Raw genomic sequence first — 24,511 nt, 5'->3', positions numbered from 1 at the left:
GAAATGGAAGTTTACCAAGCTGGCCTCCCTGGAGGACGCAATCCTGCAGGATTGTTCCCCCAAAGATTTCCTGGCTCTAAGATCGAAAGCATAGTGACTAATGATGGCACAGCATAGGCTAGTTGGTTACCTAGCAGAAGTCTGTTAGCAACACACCTTGAAACAGTTCAAATCCATGAGGGCCTCGGTGACAAATTATCAGCAACAATGGACTAACATATGTGTAAGTTGTAACTACTAAGACAACAAACTTCTAGCAAAAAGCTAAGGAAAAAGGTTTAGAGTTGACTGAATAACATGTATCCAACACTGCTGCTCAGCTGTCAGTTGAAAAAGACCTGGGCAGGAAGGTACTTGCTTCCACTCATTTGAGAGGAGGCTCTAGAATTTTCCAAAATGTTGCTTTGCACAAAACCCACATGTGACTCCACAGAGACCATGAAGAATCATCTTTTAAAAAAACACCTTGAAAACAGGTTGTCACAAATTGTGTTTATGAAGCTTCTTGGTGTTTAGAAATGCATGTAACAAAGAAGAGAACAGTGCTCTAACAATAAAATTATTCTGTCAACATTGATAATTGCACCAAACAAGTGGAATTTATGATTCATGATAAAACACAAAATACTACAGAATATAAAAAAGAATACACAAATGAGCTTATGAGAGGTATATAATAAGAAAGCATTTTAAACTTTAATAATATAAGAAGTGTTCTGGACTATGTCTAAAACTTAAATCTAAAATGTATTTCAAGTTATTTCATGAAACATTTTAACTGATGAGAACATACTTAAGTAGTTCTCCTTTGACCTCTATCAAACGCTGCCTTTTCTTATTTGTTGCTCTCACCATCTGTAATGACAATAAATATATTTTAAGACTGAAAAGCAAAACATACAAAGGGTGATATCCAGCTAAGTCATACTTGGAGCAGACCCACTGAAATCAATGAACTTAACTAACATGCCCATTGATTTCAGTGGACCTACTCAGCATATAACTAACATTGGATATCACTTCAGTCAGTCCTTAATCATTTGTATCAAATATTTTAATGGTTTTGTTTGCATCAAAGTTCATAATAATGAGTAAATGGGTCATATTTGGAATCCAAAAACAACTACAGTACATTTTCTGTACAGTGGTGCCTCGCAAGACGAAATTAATTCGTTCCGTGAGTTTTTTCGTCTTGCCGTTTTTTTCGTCTTGCAAAGCACGGTGTCGGAAAAGTTTTGGAAAAGCTTCAAAAATCACCAAAGTCTTCAAAAACCTCAAAAAAGGCTACCACACCGCGTGCTATGAGTTGCTCCTCGAAGTCAAGTCGCAACTGTATTAACGGTTTTAAGAAAAAGGAAACAAACTTGCAAGACGTTTCCGTCTTGCGAAGCAAGCCCATAGGGAAAATCGTCTTGCGAAGCAACTCAAAAAACCAAAACCCTTTCGTTTTGCGAGTTTTCCGTCTTGCGAGGCATTCGGCTTGCGAGGTACCACTGTACTTGATATTTAACTGCACATGATCCTGCTATAGTAAGTACAATGAGTGACAGACAGAATAAATAAATACAATTAATGTACAGGGGGACAAATGATGTTTACTGAAAGGAAATCCAATTGATTAATTGGTATAAGAGGACAGAACATTCATTATATAAAATCAATACCTGCCATTATGAATACAATGGCATTAATGCCAGTGGTTTTATTTTTAAAAAATTGTCCACCAAAACTAATGTCTGCTTTTAGAAAAGCTATAGCAAGAGAACAAAACAGTTGTAATAAATTCATTTTCTCATATAAGGCATGCCAATCTATTTGGGCTCTTTATCACATGTAGTGAATATAATGCTCCTGAACATCCAAAATGGCAGGAAGAAGAGAGCCAGGAGTTGTATGAAAGCTATGCATTTTGGTCTAAGACACACACACCTTTCACAAACTGGCTCCAGCAATGAGTACTGAATGCAGATTTGCTTCTTATCCTGGGGAATGTTCAGTTGCAGACGGCAGTACACAAGCACTACACCTGATCAGGTTGAAATATGTTGACTGAACACATTTCAGTCAATACAATTAGCCATAGAGACAACATGCCCTCTGGTGTCCTGTCTCATGATTCCAAATATTCTCCCTCTAACAGCCACCTTGGAAGCAGAAACCTAGCCTTCCCACTCACTCCAAAGCAATCATGGATGAAAAACGTGGGCTTCAAAGCAGTACACCTCTAAAACTAGCATGTCTCAGAGCCAAAATCAACACGAGGGCATAAATTCTTGCCACAACAGTTGGATTTAATCATTGGAAGAAGAGCTTCTCCCTCTGGTGAAATTCACAGGGCACACTGCGAACTCCAGCTCTTAATTCACTGAAATGTCCTAATCCAACATGCATACTCACTTCTGTAGTTAGACAGAACCCATACAATTAATGAAGATTCATGAAATTGTTTACCTTTGCATTTTTCAATTTTGTTGTTCTAAGTTCCTCAGCACCTGCAACCTAATGAAAATGTGCAGGTTTTAGTAATACAGCATAGCTTCTTAATTTACTCTTTTATTCAGTTGTTTTATTATGACACAGCTTTTATGTATCACTGTAAGGGTTGCAATTCATTGGTTTCACATTTTCTAGCCACGGGGTTTCTGGAAGTAGATATCCAATTACAAGTAAGCTGATAGGTTTTTTTTTTAAGTTGAGGTCTCTGACATCACCATGTCAACAAAGGTCTGTATAGTTAAAGCTATGGTTTTCCCAGTAGTGATGTATGGAAGTGAGAGCTGGACCATAAAGAAGGCTTTATGGACCATCGCCAAAGAATTGATGCTTTTGAATTATGGTGCTGGAAGAGACTCTTGAGAGTCCCATGGACTGCAAGAAGATCAAACGTATCCATTCTTAAGGAAATCAGCCCTGAGTGCTCACTGGAAGGACAGATCCTGAAACTGAGGCTCCAATACTTTGGCCACCTTATGAGAAGAGAAGACTCCCTGGAAAAGACCCTGATGTTGGGAAAGATTGAGGGCACAAGGAGAAGGGGACGACAGAGGACGAGATGGTTGGACAGTGTTCTCGAAGCTACCAGCATGAGTTTGACCAAACTGCGGGAGGCAGTGGAAGACAGGAGTGCCTGGTGTGCTCTGTTCCATGGGGTCACAAAGAGTCGGACACGATTAAACAACTAAACAACAACAACAACTTTTTTAGAGTTCTGTGATTTCCAGATTTCTCCCTTTAGCATATGTCTGTTGCAGCTTTGGGATCAAGATGGCTGGCTAGAAGGCAGGAGCTGGCTAACCATAACATAGAGTCAACAAGGGAAGCTCAAAAGGCATGGTTACTCATATGAGAGACAACCAAAACTGTGATCATTACTTTTTGATTCCTTCTCCTTTCTGTGCTCTTTCCAAGGCTCTAGCTACACTATCCTGCTGTAGCCAACTAGGATGCAGCTCCTACAACTTGTAAGTCCATGAGTAAGTCCATGCCAGAATCCCAGGTGAATGCCAACTGTTTGGGACACTGTCTTGGCTCAGTCCAACATTAGGGCCTAAGCAGGTAAGTTACAAAGATTCTGTAATTTGTGGAAAGTTACTTAGTTTTCATAGTTCTGAATCTGTATTTATTATCCTAAGCCAAGAATCTTAAAGGATCAGTGCTCAACTGGGGAAAATATGATTCAAAGTTTTATTTAAAAGATTTATCCCACCCTTCACCTTTCTTTCCTGGTTGTTTTAGAATACGTCTTCCATTTGAGAAACATGGCTGGAGTCCTTTAAAAATGTTAAATCATTAATCGCCACAAACATTTTTCATAATAAGTATTATTTTAATTTTGCTGTGGGCACTTTGTTAATGCTATCGTTTCTAAGTTTGAGAATTAAATAATACAACAGGTTTCAGTTCAGTTTTCAAATGTTCTCTGTGAAGTACATATGTCATTTGAAAAGCAAGTTTTAAAGTCTGCAGTTGGGAAAACAGCAGAGGAAAAATCATGTCAGATAATACAAAGCCTTTGTATGTGTAACAGTAGAAGGGAACCTTTTTTTGATGAGGGTCACATTCTCTCAGATGCAATTTGTTCAGAACCACATGGTGAACCATCCCCTTATCCTCCTTGTGAAGAACAGATCACTCTTGCTACAGGTCTGAACAGATAATTTGCAGAGGGCTTTCCCCCTTCCACCACCCCATCCATTTGAGCCCCTCATTTCCCTCACCGGTCTAAGAAATGCAAGTCTTGTTTGCATTTTGGCAGCGCTGTACCCTCATTTCCATTTGTCAGCCTTATTCATGCAGAGCATTTCATTAGCTGGCATGCCACAGCCAATAAGCAAATTTTATCATTGGCAGGCTGTTTTCGGGCTTTCCCTTTCCGAGGGTTCCCCCCTATTTTTGTAATGCTTCTGCAAACTCCAGTACCTCCCTCTTGTGCCTGGATGGTGCCGTTTTGTCAACATAAGCAATGGCACTTCCATCTGAACAGCAGAAATAAGGGAACAAATGTACTTACATTATTGGTGAGTTGCTCTCTGAACGCAATAGAAAAGCTATCAATAGCTTTCCTACATATTTTCAGCTCCACTCCTTGTCTGAATAGGGAAGAATGCATACAAATCAGTATATTAAACAAACCTAAAGAAAAATGCTGAACTGATCAGTATATTGAAAAACATATTCTAGGTATTGAACTTGATACGAGTGGACAAAAATTGGATAATGCCATCAACTATCTAAATTTCTCCTACTGAATAACATGTGAAATTATAACTTGAAACACTGAAAGCTTAATTTAGTTGCATTACATTTACAGTGGTACCTCGGGTTACATATGCTTCAGGTTACATACACTTCAGGTTACAGACTCCGCTAACCCAGAAATATTACCTCGGGTTAAGAACTTTGCTTCAGGATGAGAACAGAAATCGTGCTCCGGTGGCGCAACAGCAGCGGGAGGCCCCATTAGCTAAAGCAGTGGTTCAGGTTAAGAACAGTTTCAGGTTAAGAACGGACCTCCAGAATGAATTAAGTACTTAACCCGAGGTACCACTGTAGTTAGTTCATCCTCATTATGGTTTAAACTTGAGGGATGGGAATTGTTTTAGATAAGCACCCATTTGTTTTGTTCTAGTATTCTTTCTTCCTATATACATAAGAATGTAAGGTTGCCATTGCACAGCGCCCATTGGAGGACTTGTAGTGCGTCATCACAATACTGGATTTGCATGAAGTCAAGACGGGGCAGAGGAGGGACTTCCGGGTTAGCGCGATCGGCTAATGGCGGATTCCCTCCGAGCTCCGGAGGGAATCGGCTTGACAGGGGCTGGGTCTTGCCGTGCCGGCGACACGGGGACCCTCAAAAACCACGGGCATAGGAGCCCGTGGACATGGTGACTCGGCGGGCATCGTTAAGCGCCCTCCCGACTCGCGAAGGAGCCTTTTTAAAGGCTACGGAACGGGTGCCGGGGAGTGGCGTGGTGCTGTGAGTCTTCTGCTTCCCCTGCCGAGCGAAGCCGCATGCCATTTGTCGGAGAGCGCTGACTTCTTCCTATTAAAATTTGGACTTAAAATCAAGAACAACAACCCGTGAGTAATTGGGAAATTGGATTACAAATAATTTGATTATGAATTGGGCACGAACGGGGGAGGTGAAAAAAAGGGAAGTCCGCCCCCCCCTTATTGTAAACAGTTTGAAGCAAGGAGCTGTCAACTAAGGTTGCGTGAAGAATTGGGGTAATTCGATAAAAGATATAAATTCCACAGATTTAAAGGACTAAGCTAATGTGCCGGAGGACAAAAGTTTAATTATTTGGACTAAGTACCACCTTTCTCAAGCCCGGGAGTAACCCGTGAAAAGAGCCTGCAGAGGATTTATAGAAAACTTTTGACAGCTGTCAAATTAGCTGTCAAAGCCGGAAAAATCAAAGCTTAAATTCTAACCGGCTATACTGCTACAAAATATTGAAAGTAAAGAAAGACTGATACAAATAAACCTGATTTTTGGATCGGAAGGGAAAAGAATACTAAGTAATTAGAATCCCTCTAGAGGGGATTCTTGGATATTACAAGAATGGAACTAGGTCGGGAAATACGAGCTGACTTGCAAGAGCTTATTTTTCTCATGGGAAAGCTGCAAGAGAGGATTGAGCAAGGCCATGTTTTGTCTACAAGTCCTACGAAACCGAAGTCAACAGAAAATATACTTACTGAGTTGGAAAGGGACTTGATGCTCAAAACACAGGCAGCTGGACAAGAAAAGAAACCAAAGACTAAGACATCAGCTGAACAGGAGGAGCAGAAAGAAGGGGTGGCTGAAAAGTTACAGAAGATAAAAGAGAGCCGGAGACCTGCCAAGAAGAATTCCAATTCGACTAAGATGAAAACTGGATTATTTGGGACATATAGACTTAAGAAACAGAGTTGGAGCTCCACCTCTAAACAAGTAGGCCTTGCTGGAAGAAATATGGTTAACATGGAGAAGGTACTTCCCCGACCTGGGGTGTTCAATATGAAAGATTTTCGAAGAAGCCGGCGGAAAGGGACTGAGAGAGATTCGAGAGCCTCGGACGTAAGGTCACCAGGCTAAAAAGATGGACTAATTGGACTTTGGTTTGGGATTGAAACCGGGAAGAGAAGGGTGGGGTTTAGAAGTCCAAAGGGGGCCTGATTTTTATTTTGCAGTGTAAAACTATATGCTCTTTATTATTATAAGAATGGGGAATCTGTGGATGGGAATTAGGGACAATCTTAGGGAAGGTATTTTATTATTTGTTTTTATATCTTTTTTTTTTTTATCTCTTTTTATGTATGATTAAGGTATATATTCTAAAAATTGCTAAATAATCTAAATTAATGGATAATAATGAATTAAGGTTCAAAATTATTATAAAGAATCACATTAATAATTTATGGTTAAGTAAATTAATAAATTATGATTAGGACATTAAGGATAAAAACTTGCTTGAATAAACAATCGGAGTTGGAATACAATAAGGGGAGGCGTGGGGAAGTCATGAAAAGAAGTTATTGAAAATGAGACTTAAAAGGTGGAATTTTTTTTTATGTTGTGTTTTGTGTTACTTTTGTGTGTGTTTTTGTTTTGTTTTTTGTAACCTTTTGAAACTTTAATAAAGATTATTTAAAAAAAATAATAAAAAAAAAAAAGACGGGGCAGAGGAACAGAAGAGAAGGCGGGCTGCACAACAACAGCAGTCATGACATGGGAGTGAGCACAGAGGGACACTGAGGGAAACTGCTGCTTTAAACAACATCAGAGGATGTGAAGCCCTCAGATATTCCACAGCATCTTCCCACAATCATGTATTTCATTCATGGTACCATGTGTTGTCTTTGACAAAATGTCTCAGATTGAATGTAGTACTTTATAAGATGTATTTTATTAACAAGCAACTACTCACATTTGTACAACATTCATCAACTGAACTTAAACTGACAAACTTGCTCTTAAGATTCTCCTGCTTTTAATCTGCTGTAAGATTACTGTATCTCTTCAGATTCTACTAATCTTAAGAGATACAGTAACATATCAGCATGGGGTGTTTGTGCAAAGAAGGCTGCAGAGGAAGAAACATGACTATGGGGGTTGCCCTAGGGTAGTAATGTGGGGGGAGGGGAATGGCAAGGGCTTGGAGAGTTGAGTGAGCAGGGGCAGAGTTCCTAGGAAGTAGTATCAGGGAAAAATAATTTCATAACAGAGTAAAAATGACTTGGCCTTTTGGTTACAATCATATGACAACATTCACTATGTTTAAACAGCACAGCTGCAGCAAACCAATCCGTAACAGAGAGAGCACAAAGTATTGTGGCTTAAGAATGCCCAATTTCAGTGTAGTCAATGAGCTTAAAGTCATATACCAAGTTAAATCTTAGTCATTAAGATACTTACTTGTATTTTGCTGTTATTTTCTCAAATGCATCCAGAATAACATCAGTTTCTTTGACACGGCTGGCAGCCTTTTTCAGGTCTTTGGAACCCCAAACCTTTATCAAATCTGGCTCAGCATCTGAATCTAAATAAATGGTGTTTTTGAAGCAGCTTTTGAGATTATAGGTCTCAGCCAACCCTCAAAATTTATGATTTAAAATGCCTCAAAATTGCACCAACTTTTAATAGAAGAAAGAAAATCCATAAACGATGGCATTATAAAACATTGTCTTTCAGTTGTGAAATTGAAGACAGCACTGCGCAGTAGCACTAACAAACAATGCTAACACTTATTGTTTCATATATTGGCAGGCAAAATAGTGACCATTAGGCCTTCTAATAGGCAATGGTCTGCTAATATGATGAGCCAGTGTGGCATAGAGGTTAGAGCGTCTGTAGTAAAGTTAGGAATTCAATCCCAACACGCTGCCACCATGTAGTAATGTTAGGGGGCACAGCATCCCGCCACTACCCCCTTGCAGTAATGTTACGGACACATGCCCCTTCCTCACCTGACCTACAATCCAGCGGGACCAGGCTAAGAGAGGAAGGTGGTGCCGCAATATATACTTTTTACAGAACCAAACACATTAAAAGGGTAGATGCAGCCACCACTCCCTTGTAACCCCGGATAGCCATGAAGATTAACCCAAGAGAGAAAGTTGCTCTTCCTAGTTACCGGCTGCCCCACCCTGCAAATTGCTTCCACAAAATACAGGCAGCAATTCAACAGGTTCCGCAATTACAGGCAGAAATTCACAGGTACAGTAGGAGCTAAATGGTCAGGCTCTAGATTCAGACTTCCCCAGAATGGCACACAGAACAACAAGGAAATCCTCTTTTCTTTAAAATTTATTTAAAAAACAAGGTTAAACATACTTAAAAGTAGGCACATCTTTTATAACGTTTTAGACAGAAAAACAACAACATTGTAAAGCATCGCTAGCTAAATGTAGTTACAAAACGAGAACATAGGAAAGGTTAGAGCAGTTCACAAAGTCCTCGGTTGCATCCGCATCTCAAGAAAACAATAGGAATCTTCATCACAAAGGACACGCATACGAATGTAGCAAGTTGACTGTCAGCATGATGGTATCTGACAGAAGGGCAGATGAGGTGCGGCACAAAACCCCTTTCCTAGGATTTTTTTCCTGTAAAACCCCACGTGGAATCGGACCTCAATCAGAACTCTTGATTAATTTTAAATTTACCAATGGTCAGCTAGTTGGATAATAGCTTGTGACAGCTGAGGCTTGTTGGTTCTCAAGACCTTGGATCAAAGGTTTCCTCCCCAAATTTCTCAGAGACACACCAGGTCCTCCTTCTCCTGACACTTAGTACCAAGTGTTAAATCACTACTAATCAACTAGAGGTTTTTCCTTCCTGCAGATGCCTGAGATAAGCATTCACACTCCCAGAGACAGCTAGTCTGCAGCTTAAGGTAACAAGGACACATATCCCATAAATCCTTTGGCCTTTGGCCTTCCCACAGTGCTTTTCTTCAGCTTGACCAAAGTTTGTCTATTGAAATTTCCTAACTTCACTACACCCTCCCCTCTAAGATGAAATTACAGGGTTAAGTCCCTAAATGTCATCAAAACAAAATATGTGCACAGTTTGGAAATACTCAAGTGGAACATCATTCACACGTCAACAATTCACTTTACAGACTGGTACATACGTGACAGAGTATCAGCAACCACATTCTCCTTTCCAGGAATGTGAGTGATCATAAATTGATACTCCTGTAAGGTTAAGCTTCACCTGAGCAGTTTTTGGTTAGAGTTTTTTACTCTTTCCACCCAGGAAAGGGGGGGGGGAGTGATCGGTCTGGACTTCAAAGGTGTTACCCCACAGATAGGGACGGAGTTTAGTTAGAGCCCAGACCAGAGCAAGACACTCCTTTTCGACAGTAAAATAATTTTGCTCCCGGGGTAGCAATTTCTTGCTCAGATACACCACCGGTCGCCAACTCCCCTCATTGTCTTGTTGGAGCAAAACCCCTCCCAATCCTGTTTGACTGGCATCGGTTTGCACCACAAAGGGACGCCACTGATCAGGGGCTAGCATCACCTGCAAACTCACAAGAGCCTGTTTTAACAACTCAAAGGCTCGCTGACAATCATCAGTCCAATCCACTTTGATTGGCAGAGCTTTCTTACACAGGTTGGTCAAGGGAGTAGCTAGAGTAGCAAAATGATTAACAAACCTCTGATAATAATTGACCAGTCCTAGAAAAGATTGTACACCCTTCTTGGTTTGTGGTTGGGGCCATTCCTGCACACACTGGATTTTGGCTTCCAGGGATTTGATGTTTCCCGACCCCACTGTAAATCCCAAGTAAATCACTTCTCCTTGAGCAAACTTACATTTAGACACTTCAACCGTCAGGTTTGCATCTCGCAATCGTGCCAAAACTCTCTGTACATGCTTAAGGCGTTCTGGCCACAAATTGAGAAAAATTAACTCAATCTCCTCCCATCTCCCTCTGAGCATGGACAAAGGATTATCTAGGAGCTTGGCAAAACCTGACTGGTTTGAAAAAAACTCTGAGCTCCTTTGGTAAACCTCAACCAAAGTTTTCAGCAGATTTTGAACAAAGGGGTTGGGCAGGCTGATGATCCCACCAGACCTGAAAACAATTTTACTCATAACACAAGCATGGTGTTTCCCAGGACTAAAATTTTGTAAAGGACCCACCAATTTCATTCTCTTTTTAACGAAGCCACTTACATTACAAAACATATTTTGAAAAACATTAAACATATCAACTGGGTCTTTAAAGTCCTTGAGCTGTGGATAGAAAAATTCTTTTTTAGACACAAAAAAGACAGACTCAGTCTCACAAGGAGGGCTTTCCACAGCTTTTAGGCAACCTAGGAGAAACTGACCAAATCTCTGCTTTACTTCAAACAACAGAGAATCCCCCATCATGGCAAGAATCTCACAACTCTCCACAAGGGTTTGGCTAGGCTGAGGTGGCCCCCCTTCCTCTTCTTGACTCTCAGCTATCAGCTGACAGGACACGCTTGCATCTTTCTCAGTCTGCGTTGCAAGGGGGCTTGCTGCAAGCTGCTGGAAAGGAACTGTAGATTTCAAAACACCTTCCCCCAAAGTAGGGTTTGCACAAACTTGGGGTTCAGGGACTGGAACAAAATGATCCCCCTTAAAATCCTTGGAGGGAACTGGATCAATGGCTGCAGGTTGGGGGATTAATTTTCCACCACTAGAATTACTTTTCCAAAAATCGGACTGAATCAGCTGGGACAAAAGCCAAGTCATTTGGCACAGTCACAGTATCAGAGTTTTTGCCTCAAAAGGAAGGCACAGCAATTCGACAAATGTGAACACTGGGGGGTGCATTAGACGCTGAGTTGGAACAATGAACGTAAGGAGTGGCGGTACTTATTAAGCCAACTCTCTTCCCCAACCGGGTTCTCAGGAACAGCAGTCTTAGCAGTCCCTGTGGTTGCGGGAATTGTAGCACCAGGCGCCAAACCTCCACCCATCCCATCCGAGACAAGGCTTCCCTCAGCCCTCAAACCTTGAGGTGTCATTCCCCAGTTTTCCATCACCTGTGCCTGGGTGGGTGAGACCTTAATTGTCAAAGAGTTCACCGATATTTGCTGTGGGTGAACCTTAAATCCCAAATCATTTCCCACCAGAACAGGGCTTTTACACACTTCAGGATCATGAACTATAACAAGTTGATTTCCAGTGTAGCCTTTATAGGACACCGGAACAATGGCGGTAGGTTGGGAAATCTCATCTACGCCATATGGGCTGATCTTCAAGGGGTCAGGCTGCATCTGTATGGGCAAAGCCAGATCTCTAGACACGCTGGTGATATCAGAACCCGTGTCTCGGAAACAGTTCACAGCAATTCCGTTGATCTCAATGGGTGCTGTAAATTTTAAATTAGCCCAATTAACATGTGGCACCCTTGGTCCTGCCCCTGTACTCAGTGGCCCCACTGTAACAGAATTAGAAGTGGTTCCAGCAGTCTTGGGAATTATAGCATCAGGCGCTGCCCCACCCCTCCCATCTGGGACTGGGTTTTCTCCAGCTCCTGAACTTTGCTGCTCAGCTTCCCAGTCCTCCGCCGGTCACTGAATCATACGCACTGCAGGGGTCGATGTCAAGGCTGGGGGCTTTTTACCATTCAATTGAGGGCAAGCTGCCTTCACATGGCCAGGCTTTTTACAATGAAAGCACAGTCCCGAACTAGGAGCAAGTTTCGAGCGGTCACCCCCTGCTATAGAAGAGTCTTTTGTAGGCATGGGGACGGCTTTACTTTGTTCCTTAGCTGGGGGAGCAGATCTCCCGGCTGGAGCCGACACCGCTGATCTGTTCCCTCCCGGCTGTCCCCTGTTCACCAGATGGGACCGCTTCAATTTAAACGATTTTGCGAGCTGGGTCGCTTGCTCCAAAGTAGCTGGATGCTGTTTGGCGACTAGGCTTGCAATCTCAGGGGGCAATTGTTGCATAAATTGTTCTTTTAACAGCAATTGCCTTAGCCCTTCAAAAGTATCAACGCCTTCAGCCAAAAGCCATAATTCAAAATTTTGAGCCATTTTCGAAGAATACACAGAAATACTGTCTGAGGGGTTGCATTTATCCACCTTCCGGAAGGCTTGTCTATAATTTTCAGCATGAAACCCAGGCCTCTGCATCACCAGCCTTTTAAAACGCTCATAGTCATTTGCCTGGGACAAAGGGAGACGGGCCATCAGCTCAACTAGCTCCCCACAAATTAAGGAGCGCAATATAAGCATGTACATTCTCAAGGGCACCCCCATATCCCGACAGGTCACTTCAAAGAGAGTTAAATAACTAAAAACATCTGTGGGGGGCTGATATGTAGGAAACAAACGCAAGTCAAAGTTGCTCAAAGGAAACCCTTGAGGAGCCTGTCTTGGAATTGCTCCCCGCGGTTCTGGGCTACAGTCATACCTTGAGGCATAACAATAACGGGGCACCTGTCCATCCGGACGCTGAAGTCCCTCCTCTGTGTATCCACGCGAGGGTTGGGGGTGAGGTTCGACCTCCTCCTCCTCATACCGTCGCGCCGCCCCACAGGTTTCCCAAGCTCTTACTGACGAGTAGACCCGGACTGGACTAGGCGAACGACATCTCACTGGTCTGCGACTTTCACGGGACGGATGCTCCAGGTCGTCGTCCTCCACAGATGCTTCCCGCATTTGTCGTGGCAAGTCTTGATACTCATACGCCATCCGGCTGGTTCTTGGGGCAATAATGATGGACTGGCCCACTCTGGGAAATTTTTCCTGGCACCGAAATCCTCCCTGGACGGGATCTGGCACCCGTTTGACAGCTTCGCCGGCTGAAAATTCCATTTTCCTCGGCTCTGCATAAACAAGATAGCTTCCTCTAGGACGTGTAGAGGCAATCACAGCTTTCACTTCCTCATGAGGTGATAGCTGTTGGTTAAACGACACGCCAACTGCACTCTGAGAGTTGCACGACTCTTTCCCGCCCCTCTGAGAAGTTCTTAATTGGTCCGCGTTCTCTTCTCCCTTGGAATGCTCCAAGAACAAGGGGGAGGAGTCTGCTTTAGAAATTGGTTGTTGGGGGGGGGGGTTCTGCCGCAGTAGGAAGGGAGCTACTCTCTCCACCCGGCCCCCATTCATCCACCGTTCGCATTCTATGCTCATGGAGACTCCGCCTTCCATGATTCCTATCTATCAGAAAAAAATAAAACGTCTGCAACTTATAAGAGATACATGCTCAAATTAAAATCAAAGTGCCTTTCTGTAGGGAAGTTCAATCCCACCACGCTGCCAACCATGTAGTAATGTTAGGGTCACACGCCCCTTCCTCACCTGTCCTACAATCCAGCGGGACCAAGCTAAAAGAGGGAAGGTGGTGCCGCAACATATACTTTTTACAGGACAAAACACACCAAAAGGGTAAATGCTGCCACCACTCCCTTGTATCCGGGGATAGCCAGAAGATTACCCAAGAGAGAAGGTTACTCTTCCCAGTTACCGGCTGCCCCACCCTGCAAATTGCTTCCACAAAATGCAGGCAGAAATTCAACACGTTCTGCAAATTACAGGCAGGAATTCACAGGTTCAGTAGGAGGCTAAATAGTCAGGCTTGGATTCAGACTTCCCCAGAAAGGCACACAGAACAACAAGGAAATCCTCTTTTTAAAATTTATTTAAAAAACAAAATTAAACATACTTAAAAGTAGGCACATCTCTTATAGCATTTCAGACAGAAAAACAACAACATTGTAAAGCATCGCTAGCTAAACGTAGTTACAAAACGAGAACATAGGAAAGGTTAGAGCAGTTCACAAAGTCCTCGGTTGCATCCGCATCTCAAGAAAACAATAGGAATCTTCATCACAAAGGACACGCATACGAATGTAGCAAGTTGACTGTCAGCATGATGGTATCTGACAGAAGGGCGGATGAGGTGCGGCACAAAACCCTTTTCCTAGGATTTTTTTCCTGTAAAACCCCATGTGGAATCGGACCTCAATCAGAACTCTTGATTAATTTTAAATTTACCAATGGTCAGCTAGTTGGATAATAACTCAGCTTGTGACAGCTGAGGCTTGTTGGTTCTCAAGACCTTGGATCAAAGGTTTCCTCCCCAAATTTCTCAGAGACACACCAGAGCCTCCTTCTCCTGTAATGAGGCTTGATAGCCCTTATTTACATAGGGATGACACTTAGTAACCAGGGCTTAAATCACCACTAATCAACTAGAGGTTTTTCCTTCCTGCAGATGCCTGAGATAAGCATTCACACTCCCAGAGACAGCTAGTCTGCAGCTTAAAGTAACAAGGACACATTTCCCATAAATCCTTTGGCCTTTGGTCTTCCCACAGTGCTTTTCTTCAGCTTGACGAAAGTTTGTCTATTGAAATTTTCTAACTTCACTACAGCGTCAGACTAGGATCTCGGTGACTCACAGCCAAACCTACCTCACAATGTTGTTGTGGGGATGAAATTATGAGTTGGTGGGGAACCATGAATACCACCTTGAGCTACCACTATCAGGCTAAGTGCCCTAATTTGAAAATTCCTGTACAGTGGAGTGAGTGACAAGCTATCCATGGATCCCCTCCACTGTAAGCAAAACAACACCACACAACCTCTTTCTCACCTGAGTAATCTGTCGTCATCTCTGGTGAACAAGCCTCTTTCTGCTTCTTGTGGCATTCAGCACTCCTAACAGGCATCTGTCAAATAAAAATGCATACATTTAAATGCTTTTATTTTGAAATTTATGATCACATTAGACAGGAGCAGCAGCTATGAAGTTTGTCTGAACTCACACTCTTTCAACAAGTATTTATGGCTAGTTCTGACCAAGGCATGTTGAGGAAATACAAGGAAACGGTGTCAAGAGGACACTTGCCCATTTGCAACAGCCCCTAACTAATTTGCACACACATAAACTGCACCAGTTAAAGCACCACCGTGAAAAAAATACTGGAAACTAAAATGTAGGAAGCACTGTATTTCTTCACTAATGCTTTCTGAACACATTTTTTAAAAGAACAAGACCCAGATATGTGCCCAAAGGCATCATTCTTAGGACAAAGGTTCTCACAGCTATGGTGCATAGCAAAGTTTATAGTTAACCTTATCAGTATTCAAGTCCTCCACAAGATCTGGAATGTTATCTGATATTCTGCATTCTGAAGAGCTGCATCTTACTGGCAGCGGAGATGTTATTCTATAGTTCTCTGTGCTGGATGTAGACTCTGTGGCTCTCTAAATGAAAACAGTCAGGTGATTATTCTCAGATTAAAGAGAATACAAATGCAGTGCCTTTCATTTTATGGGAACGGATGCAAACTTTCCCCCCGGTATAAAAACAGCTTTACATATTATGGAAACATCGCTTATAAATCTTTATGTAACATGCATCTGCAATGTTTTCTGCAGTCTGTGAGAAACATATGAATACTTGCTGCAGGGAGCCACAATTTACCTTGCTTTCCCACAGCAAACATAATTAAAAACTAAATTAAACTAGGTTACATCCAATAAAGATACCATGAAAATTTTGTAAAACAGGTAGCCATGAGCAATAAAACAGCCTCAAGCTGTTACCATATATGACAACTGTGATCACAACTGGACCAATAGAAGTAGTTGTTTATAGTGAGCACATGGGAAGCAGCTGAGCTGTACTGTAGAAATATTAGACTAAGAGCACCACTATTTTAAAGCCTAAGTGTCAACTTCCATTAAAATAAGTTTCTAACATTCATAATTTCTGTGTAGTCTGAAGACATGCAATTATCTCAACACAGAAAACAAGAGTCTGCAAAAGCCTATACACATAATGTGCCTGCAAAGATACAATGCTTTGTGCACCAAACATACCATTCCTGGTATGTCTGCCATTCCTCAACTATCATACTTGTGCTAATCTTCTTTTCTGAGCACTCAAAAGCTGCATTTGCTAGATTGGGGTAAATGCATTTAAGAGCTTCAGCTTCTAGAAGGGAAATTATAATTATAATATACAAGGGAATATATATATGATTTCTAAGGCCAAGTCATGATTTTAAGAGCCATGCCATGTGAATATTACCAATATTCATTCTTCATTATCTTAGCTAGCATGAGATTTCAGCTAGTAGTAAATAAATCATACTTGCTTGAAATCTGGAGAATTAATTACCCAGTTATAATAATATACATTAAAATATAGAGATCCAATTATTTATTTCCAATATATTGGAAATATATTGGAATTTTCAATATATTGTTGTCTGTTTTCCTGAAGTAAAAGTAGGACACACAATCTTAACTTCATTTCTTTACCATATTCTCTTGCACAGGTTCCTCTTCAGAAACTTCTCTCTCTGATCTTGATTTCAAGATATGCTGACACTTGCTAGAAAAAGATATAAAATAATGCAATACAGTATATTCTGGCATGTAGCTTTAAAAATCAAAAGGTCACTTCTTTTCTTGCTAAGAAGTTTCATTGTTGGCACACAGGATTTGTCCAATGCTGACAGCAAGAATCAAAGAGCCAGCAAGAATATAGTGGGGATCAAATGGGTATGTGAATTGAATGGTATGTAGATGTGTGCATGCAAGGAAAAAAATAAGGATGCGACTGTTGTGTATATCTGAGTTACTCAAAAAGCTATATGGCTTGTGTTGCATAGTGTCGTGTTGCATAGTGGTTAAGAGCTGAAGGAGCTGATACTGCACAACAGTATGTGCTGATAGGAATTGAAGCTTAATTCACTGAGACAACTTACAAATCTCTAATATCTCTTACAATGTGTTCCTAGGGGTCACACAGATGTGCCACTCAGAAAGGTACTGCAAGAGCTAAAGGTTCAGTCTTGATGACACAGTAGAGTACAAAGAGCCAAAGAAAAATAATGCAGTATATTTATACACTTTTGCTGCATAATGTATTGATTGCAAATAATAATCCTGTTTAGACCTTAAAGTTAGGAATACTCCTACAGTCATATTTTTGAAACATAAAAGTTGGTTTAGAACACACGTGGGGAAACGTTTTGGCTTCACAGGCCAGATCCTTTGCATCATAGGCCTCACAGGGTGGATGGGGCTGCCCACCTATCAAAACCCCATCTGTGGCTTTGCAATGTGCCCACTGAAACATTCACTCCTCTCCTTTCATTTCAAACAGTGCTTTGCTCTGCCTCCCCTTTAAGCAAACGGACATTGTTAAACCCATGTTTAGTGCTTTGGGCAGTTCCGAGCCTGTTTCTCCCCTCTCCACCATTGATAGGCATGAGAGAAACAAGGCTGAAGTTTGCTGGCAACAGCAGCAAGCTGGCAAACACCTGCAACAAGCTCTCTTGTGCACCAAGTCCAGTGCTTAGGAGGATTGCTCTCCCTTCCCATCAGCTGGTACGATCGGGGTGTGATCCTGCTTCGTGCTGGGTTCCAAAAGCATTGTCTGAAGCAGCTCGTGCGTTTCTCCTGAAAGCAGGTAGCACACAAACTGCTTCACCTTGCGCTTTTGAGCAGGATTTAATCTCTGCTTATCACCAGTGATGTCAGCTGATGGGCAGGTAGGCATGGTTTGGGGATAATGGCCTCATGGGTGAAAGTGGACCCCTAACAGACCAGACTGGCCTGCAGTTCCGCACCCTAGATTTCGAATATAAAGGAGGGAGCATGCTTGTGTTCACTCCTCCATATCCTTAGTTAAAAGTTTAAAAAGGAACAATCAAACCATCCAAGCATTTCACATGGTTTGGATGCTATCTTCTCAATTGCATGAAAAGGCACCTGAAAATTAGATGGGGGTTCTGTAGTGTGCTGAATGAATGGCCAATGTTAGTATGCCTAGCATATTTTAGTCAAGCTAACAGGTGTGTGAGTGAATGAGGAATGGGTACATGATGTGTTACAAGGATAAACATGTTTTCAAATTTACATCTGTAGTACCTTCCTCTAGTATCCTTCTTTTTTGGCTCAGAATCTGATGAACTGCTTGTTGACCCATCTGAATGCTGATCTTCTTCCTCATAAGCAGACACAGCGGTGCTATGTAAAGGCTCCTGTGAAGGTTCACCTAGATAACATAGACAAATCTAGCATTAATGAACTGCACCATCTTGTTTGTAGTGAGCAATAAAAACACAGGTCAGTCTTGGCCATTGAGACATTTGTCCACCTCGAATGTAAACATATACATGAGGGAGAGCAAGGGCACACTATCAGTGACAACTGTCCCTTCCAGCACAACCACTTTATTAAATTAACAGTCCTCCTATTTCAGAACTTCACCTTCAAAACTCATGGAGGGCTAGTAACATGATAACAGTAATGTGTCAGAAGAGGTGGGCTTGACAGCACATTCATTTCTCCTCATGGGCTTGTTTACATGTGAGGAGAACATATTTTTATATTTCTCACTTCAATTCCTTGTAATTTTGGACTACTCTAATGCTTCAGCCCTGAAACTGTTCACAGGATTTGGGGCACGACTTACACTGCTGAAGCAGATTCTATTTTGTGTTCTGTAACTATTAGTGTCAATTTAAAAAGGCAAAATGTGATCACTAACCAAATAATTCATCAGGTTCCTCTGCTTGGTCAGTTTGGAGAACTTTCAAAATACCTGATACATCTGGTTCCTAAGGAGAAAGCAGTTTAAAATGAAAGTGCAACTTGACATGGTATCCCTAGGGAGGACCCTCAAAAAACAGAATCTGTAACAAATAGCTGAAAATTGAGATTTCTTTCTTTCAGCGTAAGAAATAGAATTCAAACAAATTCATATACTGGATTACAACAAGAAAGAAATGTTTTATCAAAATACTATTTCCTATAATAAAAAACCCGCAGAAAGCAAAACAAGACAAGAAACCAGGGGTTATGTATGTATTTTTTTGGGGGGGGAGGGATTGGCCTTTGGGGTGTGGGAGTCATAAAGCCACGGCAAAGGCTTGTAATATTGCAGGGTGCCCCCTGACCTAGGCTGACCAGCACTCTGAGCTTTACAATGTATTGGAATGTATTGACCTTAAATGGAGTTGTGTTTCCTCTGGGCAGTGATGACCCTATATGGTGATGGGGGCAATAAAAGCCTTGACCGGATGAGGTAACGTGAGACATTGGCAAACGGCCATGCGGCTGGGGAGAGACAAAGGATAATAAAAAAGCTACGGGAGGAGAGAGAAGTTCGAAAGGAGCTGCTCATACCATCCTGAAAATATTGCTGGCTCTCTGTGTCTTTATTTTATGCTAAACTGCGCCACTTGTAACGGCTGGCTCCGACATTGGGGTAGGGTGAGATAGATAGGGGTTTATGTGTGTGTGAATGACAGACACTTATTTCATCTGTGGAGTGGATTTTCCGGATCTGTGCATACTGTTTGTGTGATTGATAGAGAAACAGTTGGACATAGAAAGAGGAATAGTGGTGTGATGGGGGAAGAGGGAGAGGCGGGCAGGCAAGGTATGTATGTATGATCTGTCAGAGAGGGTGAAATGTATGCAATGTGTGTGAGGGAAGGTATGCTAGTATGTGAGTGGTCTGCTTGTATATGTGGTCTGTGTAAGAGAGAGAGAGAGAGAGAGAGAGAGAGAGAGAGAGAGAGAGAGAGATGTTTGTGTAGCTGTGTATATGTAGTGTATGACATACATACATACATACATACATACATATATACATACAGCATTTTACTTGCATGCTGGCTTTCCAAAGTTAAAACCATGCTCAAGGCAGCTTACAACGTGAAAAAAATACATAATTACAAAGCCAAAATTAGCCATTAACAGTAAATTAGACGCCAAAAAGTACACAACCAAATTGAACAATTTCCACATATATCTTAAGATCTAAAATAAAGATCCTTTTTTTAATTAATAACAGAAACACCCAGCCAAACAAAACTTCCTAAACAATAGTCCAGCCCAAGAGTCTTTTCAGCAGCCTCAGCTTTCATAGCTGGAGTCAGTCAGGGCCCTCCCCTCCCAGGCCAGGTGGGAAAAGGCCTGCAAGGCAGGGAACAAGTCTTCCAAGACTCACAGCCAAGCTGTATGAGTGTGTATGTGTGAGAGATGTGTGTGTGTTTGTGGCCTGTATTTGTATAGTGTGTGTCAGTGAGCAGGATGTAACCATTTTGTATATTTTTTTCTGGTACTGTGGAATTCTCTATGATTTGACAGCAACAGCACCATTGTGTGCATTTGAGGAATCAATACTGTGTTATCTCCAATCCAAAAGTGGCAAGCAGCAGATTTTCTGGGTAAGGGGAGGAGAGCAGCAGTGACTGTACCAATTTTGTGTCATGCCATGCCTCTGAATGTCAGCCATTCATTATCCCATTCTATGTACACACGTATTTTACATATTCTGTATACTTATAGTGCCCCTAACGGAGGATGATTCTGTATTGCATCATGCTCTTTAAGCACTTGGGATATCATGTGTCACCTCTATAGTTGGAAGAGCGAAAGGCATTTTAAAAAAAAGTTTTAAGTTCAAAATTCCCCATAAAACTCCAGTATGGATTATCTCAAGGCTGTGAATCAAATAAAACTAAACAGAGGTGGAAAACGTCTCATTTGTGTTTGAATGAAAAAGATATGTGCCACTTACTCCCAGTTTCTTTCTGAAGTCCCTCCTTGATTTTCTCTTTGGCATCTTTTTACTAACAAAATAGGGGGAAAGAAACATTACCATAAAGGGGTATATTATATTTTACATTTATGATTTTTTTTCAGCAGGACCTTTATCAACTCTTCATTGCACTTGTATCTGAGTTTCCTAAAACAGAATGACACAGTCCTATGTAGTCTCCCATTCAAGTACAGAACAAGCTCAGTCCTATACAGCTTGAGTATTTCAGGTGCTTGCAGAACATCTCTGGAGTTCAATCAGTCAGTATATTTATTTTGCTGTTCCTTATACAAACACATTCCATCACTGTTCTGTCCATATGTGTATTGCATATTAATGAAATTATTATTTTGTGGAATGCCATTGTGAAAGTTAAAAGATATGGTGGGAGATGAGAACTGGAAGGCACAGAGGGGCTTAGATGCTATGTCTGCTGAGAGAAATTTAACAGCAGATCTGTCATTGCTGCTTATTGTAAAATAGTATTTTTTTGAAAAGCACCTACCTCAACAGTAGACATACAGACTCAGGCAGATGATATTTATTGTATTACTCCTTTCAATTAAGAAGCCAGTATGATCTTGCAAAAAATGTAATTTCCATATAATAGGTCAAAATTCTAGCAACTTCTAGAAGCAAGTTCTTCAGTTATATGCACACCTTCATATTCTTATAGCTGACTAACACTCCCTTGTAATCTATACACTCTTTTACCAGCACAGATGTTGTGATTTACACTTGCTTAGGACAAATTAATCTATTAAAAAAATGCCAAGGACAAGACTGATGTAAATTTTGTTGAGAAAAGTGGAAATGAACTTATAAATACTTTTTTTCATAGTTACTAACCGAACACCGTTTTCCATATTTTGCTCTTGTCTTGTCTGTACTGCTAATTTAAGATGAATTTATTTCTTCTGAAAAGAGGAAAAAAACACACACACACTTCACAATCACATTCAGGTGGAACAATAAGACATACACTTTCCACTTTTTATGAAGATGAGTAAATCCACGAACAAGTGTGGCTACCAAAATCGCGTCTGGTTTGTTTCCCACTATTCCTCCCTACTTCCACCTTGTGGACGACAGAGATACAGGAATGCTATCTGCCTCTTACAGGGATGTAAAAGCATGTAAAGTAACCGGCCGCCCCCCAAGCTAGTCAACCTGGCGAGAAAGCTAGAGGTGTTTTCTCTCTCTTTTTTGGCTGCTAAGACTAAAAGCGGGTTATCTTCAACTCTTGAGCCAGCAAAGATTGGCACTACAAATGATGTAAGGAGGGAGCTGCAGCCCACGATAGGAAAAGTAGTAAGGGAACACCTAGCTACTTTAAATGAATTCAAATCTCCAGGGCCTGATGAGCTGCATCCAAAGGGTACTAAAGGAGCTTGCGGATGTAATTTCAGAGCCTTTGTCTATTATTTTTGAGAATTCTTGGAGAACAGGTGCAGTCCTTACAGACTGGAGGAGGGCAAATGTCCCCATCTTCAAAAAGGGGGAAAGGAAGGTCCAGGTAACTACCAACCAGCAAGCTTGACAATGATACCAGAGAAGACCCCAGAGAAGACCCTAGAACAGTTAATTCAACAGTCGGTCTGTGAGCATTTAGAAAAGGATTCTGTGATAATTAAGAACCAGCATGGGTTTCTTAAAAATAAGTCATGCCAGACCAACCTGATTTCTTTCTTCTTCTTTTTTTTTGATGGAATTACAGACTTGGTGGATCAGGGAAATGCTGTGGACATAGTGTATCTTTATTTCAATAAGGCTTTTGACAAAGTTCCCTATTATATTCTTGCGAGGAAGCTGGTAAAATTTGGGTTGAACGAGGTAACTGTTAGGTGGATTTGTAGCTGGTTGACTGACCGAACCCAAAGAGTACTCATTAATGGTTCCTCGTTATCCTGGAAAAAAGTGAAAAGTGGGGTGCTGCAGGGTTCTGTCCTGGTCCCATTGTTAACGTCTACATAAATGACTTGGATAAAAGAATTGAGAGGATGCTCATCCAATTTGCAGATGGCACCCCTACCGGCAGGAGTAGCTAATGCCACAGAAGACAGAATCAGAATTCAAAATGAGCTTAACAGATTGGAGAACTGGGCGCAAGCTAACAAAATGAATTTCAATAGGGACAAATATAAGGTTCTGCACTTAAGACAGGAAGAACCACATGCACAAATATAGGATGGGGCACACCTGGCTTACTAGCAGTACAAGTGTAAAGGATCTAGGGGTCCACAAGCTTAACATAAGTTAACAGTGTGATGCAGCAACAAAAAAAGCCAATGCTGTTCTAGGCTGCGTCAACAGAAGTATAGTGTCCAGATCAAGGGAAGTAATAGTACCGGTCTATTCTGCCTTAGACCGCACTTGGAATACTGTGTCCAATTTTGGACACCACAAATTAATAAGGATGTTGACAAGCTGGAAGGTGTGCAGAGGAGGGCAACCAAGATGATCAAAGGTCTGGAAACTAAGCCTTATGAGGAGTGCTTGAAATATATGTTTAGTCTGGAAAAGAGGCGACTGAGAGGAGACATGACAGCCATCTTTAAATATCTTAAGGGCTGTCACGTGGAGGAGGGAGAATGCTTATTTTCTCCTGCTCTGGAGGGTAGGACTCGAACCCATGGCTTCAAGTTGCAAGAAAGATTTCGACTAAACATTGGGAAAGACTTTCTGACAGTAAGAGCTGTTCAGCAGTGGGCTCCCACCCGAGATGGTGGACTCTCCTTCCTTGGAGGTTTCTAAACAGAGGTTGGTCAGCCACCTGTCATGGATGCTTTAGTTCAGATTCCTGCATTGCAGGGGGTTGGACTAGAGGACCTTCGGGGTTCCTTCCAAAATTTCTATGATTAGCTTCTGGCTAAAATAAAATAAAATGCCAGAGCCGCTCCCAAGAGCTCCCTCGCTGAGCTACAGCGAATTCAAACCGGAAGAGCAGCCGCCCCTCAGAACTCTTTTCTTTGCCTCAACGTTCACGCGGCGCGTCCGTTGGCACCGTTGACAACCCGCGCGCGCTTAACAACGGCTCCCATGCCCCGCCCCCGGCACGCAGCCTGGGGCCACGCCCTTCCTCTGTTGCGCTCTACCTTAACGTCCGATAAGCCCCACTCCTTCTGGCCACGCCCCCTCATAACTCCTCTCGAGCCCACGGCTCCCCCCTCCCTGACTAGGGCCCCTGGGCCTCTGCACCTAGCGCCCCCCCCCCGCCCAAAGTGCCCCCTTGAGCTGAACTATTCGGCTGTGGCGCGCGCCCCCCTCAGTCGCCAGGCCCGACAGCTTCCGCGAGAGAAGCGAACTGACCGCGAGCTCCCTTCGGCTGTTTCTTTCCCGCCGTTGTAACTCAAATGGCCGCGCCGGAACTGTCCCACCGAGCACCCGGAAATGGGGGGAGACGCAACTGTTAGGACTTCCCTCAGCGTACAAGGAACAAGGCTTTTGAGGGCG

The 24,511-nt window shown here is 42.1% G+C and overlaps 1 protein-coding gene and 1 long non-coding RNA gene across 9 annotated transcripts in view; both read right to left on the bottom strand.

The window, feature by feature from the left end:
* The window catches only part of CENPU (centromere protein U), a 26,960-nt gene extending 2,449 nt beyond the window's left edge, over window positions 1-24,511 (bottom strand). The window contains exons 1-12 of one of the 8 annotated variants that reach the window (XM_081020524.1): window positions 24,368-24,454; window positions 21,908-21,975; window positions 21,038-21,089; window positions 18,998-19,067; window positions 18,376-18,502; window positions 16,759-16,831; window positions 15,565-15,696; window positions 15,083-15,158; window positions 7,904-8,027; window positions 4,511-4,589; window positions 2,452-2,499; window positions 794-855 (exon numbers count right to left, since the gene is read on the bottom strand). In XM_081020524.1, the coding sequence (XP_080876650.1) occupies window positions 794-855; window positions 2,452-2,499; window positions 4,511-4,589; window positions 7,904-8,027; window positions 15,083-15,158; window positions 15,565-15,696; window positions 16,759-16,831; window positions 18,376-18,502; window positions 18,998-19,067; window positions 21,038-21,089; window positions 21,908-21,924 (860 nt within the window). In that variant the 5' untranslated portion in view covers window positions 21,925-21,975; window positions 24,368-24,454. Of the gene's footprint in view, window positions 1-793; window positions 856-2,451; window positions 2,500-4,510; window positions 4,590-7,903; window positions 8,028-8,776; window positions 13,311-15,082; window positions 15,159-15,564; window positions 15,697-16,758; window positions 16,832-18,375; window positions 18,503-18,997; window positions 19,068-21,037; window positions 21,090-21,563; window positions 21,878-21,907; window positions 21,976-23,775; window positions 24,066-24,153; window positions 24,279-24,367 lie in introns of those variants that run through there. The other 7 variants (XM_081020525.1, XM_081020518.1, XM_081020521.1 and 4 more) reach the window with 7 other exon arrangements.
* Window positions 14,535-15,076, bottom strand: LOC308485159. The gene is made up of 2 exons (XR_013990424.1): window positions 14,633-15,076; window positions 14,535-14,596 (listed from the first exon to the last, which is right to left on the bottom strand). It is a non-coding gene; the product is annotated as an uncharacterized lncRNA (long non-coding RNA).

The sequence above is a fragment of the Podarcis pityusensis genome (genome assembly GCF_964106645.2).
Source record: "Podarcis pityusensis genome assembly, chromosome: 9".
Lineage (NCBI taxonomy): Eukaryota > Metazoa > Chordata > Lepidosauria > Squamata > Lacertidae > Podarcis > Podarcis pityusensis.
Note: the sequence above shows the minus strand (reverse complement) of the source record. Positions and strands in the feature narration are given on the sequence as shown.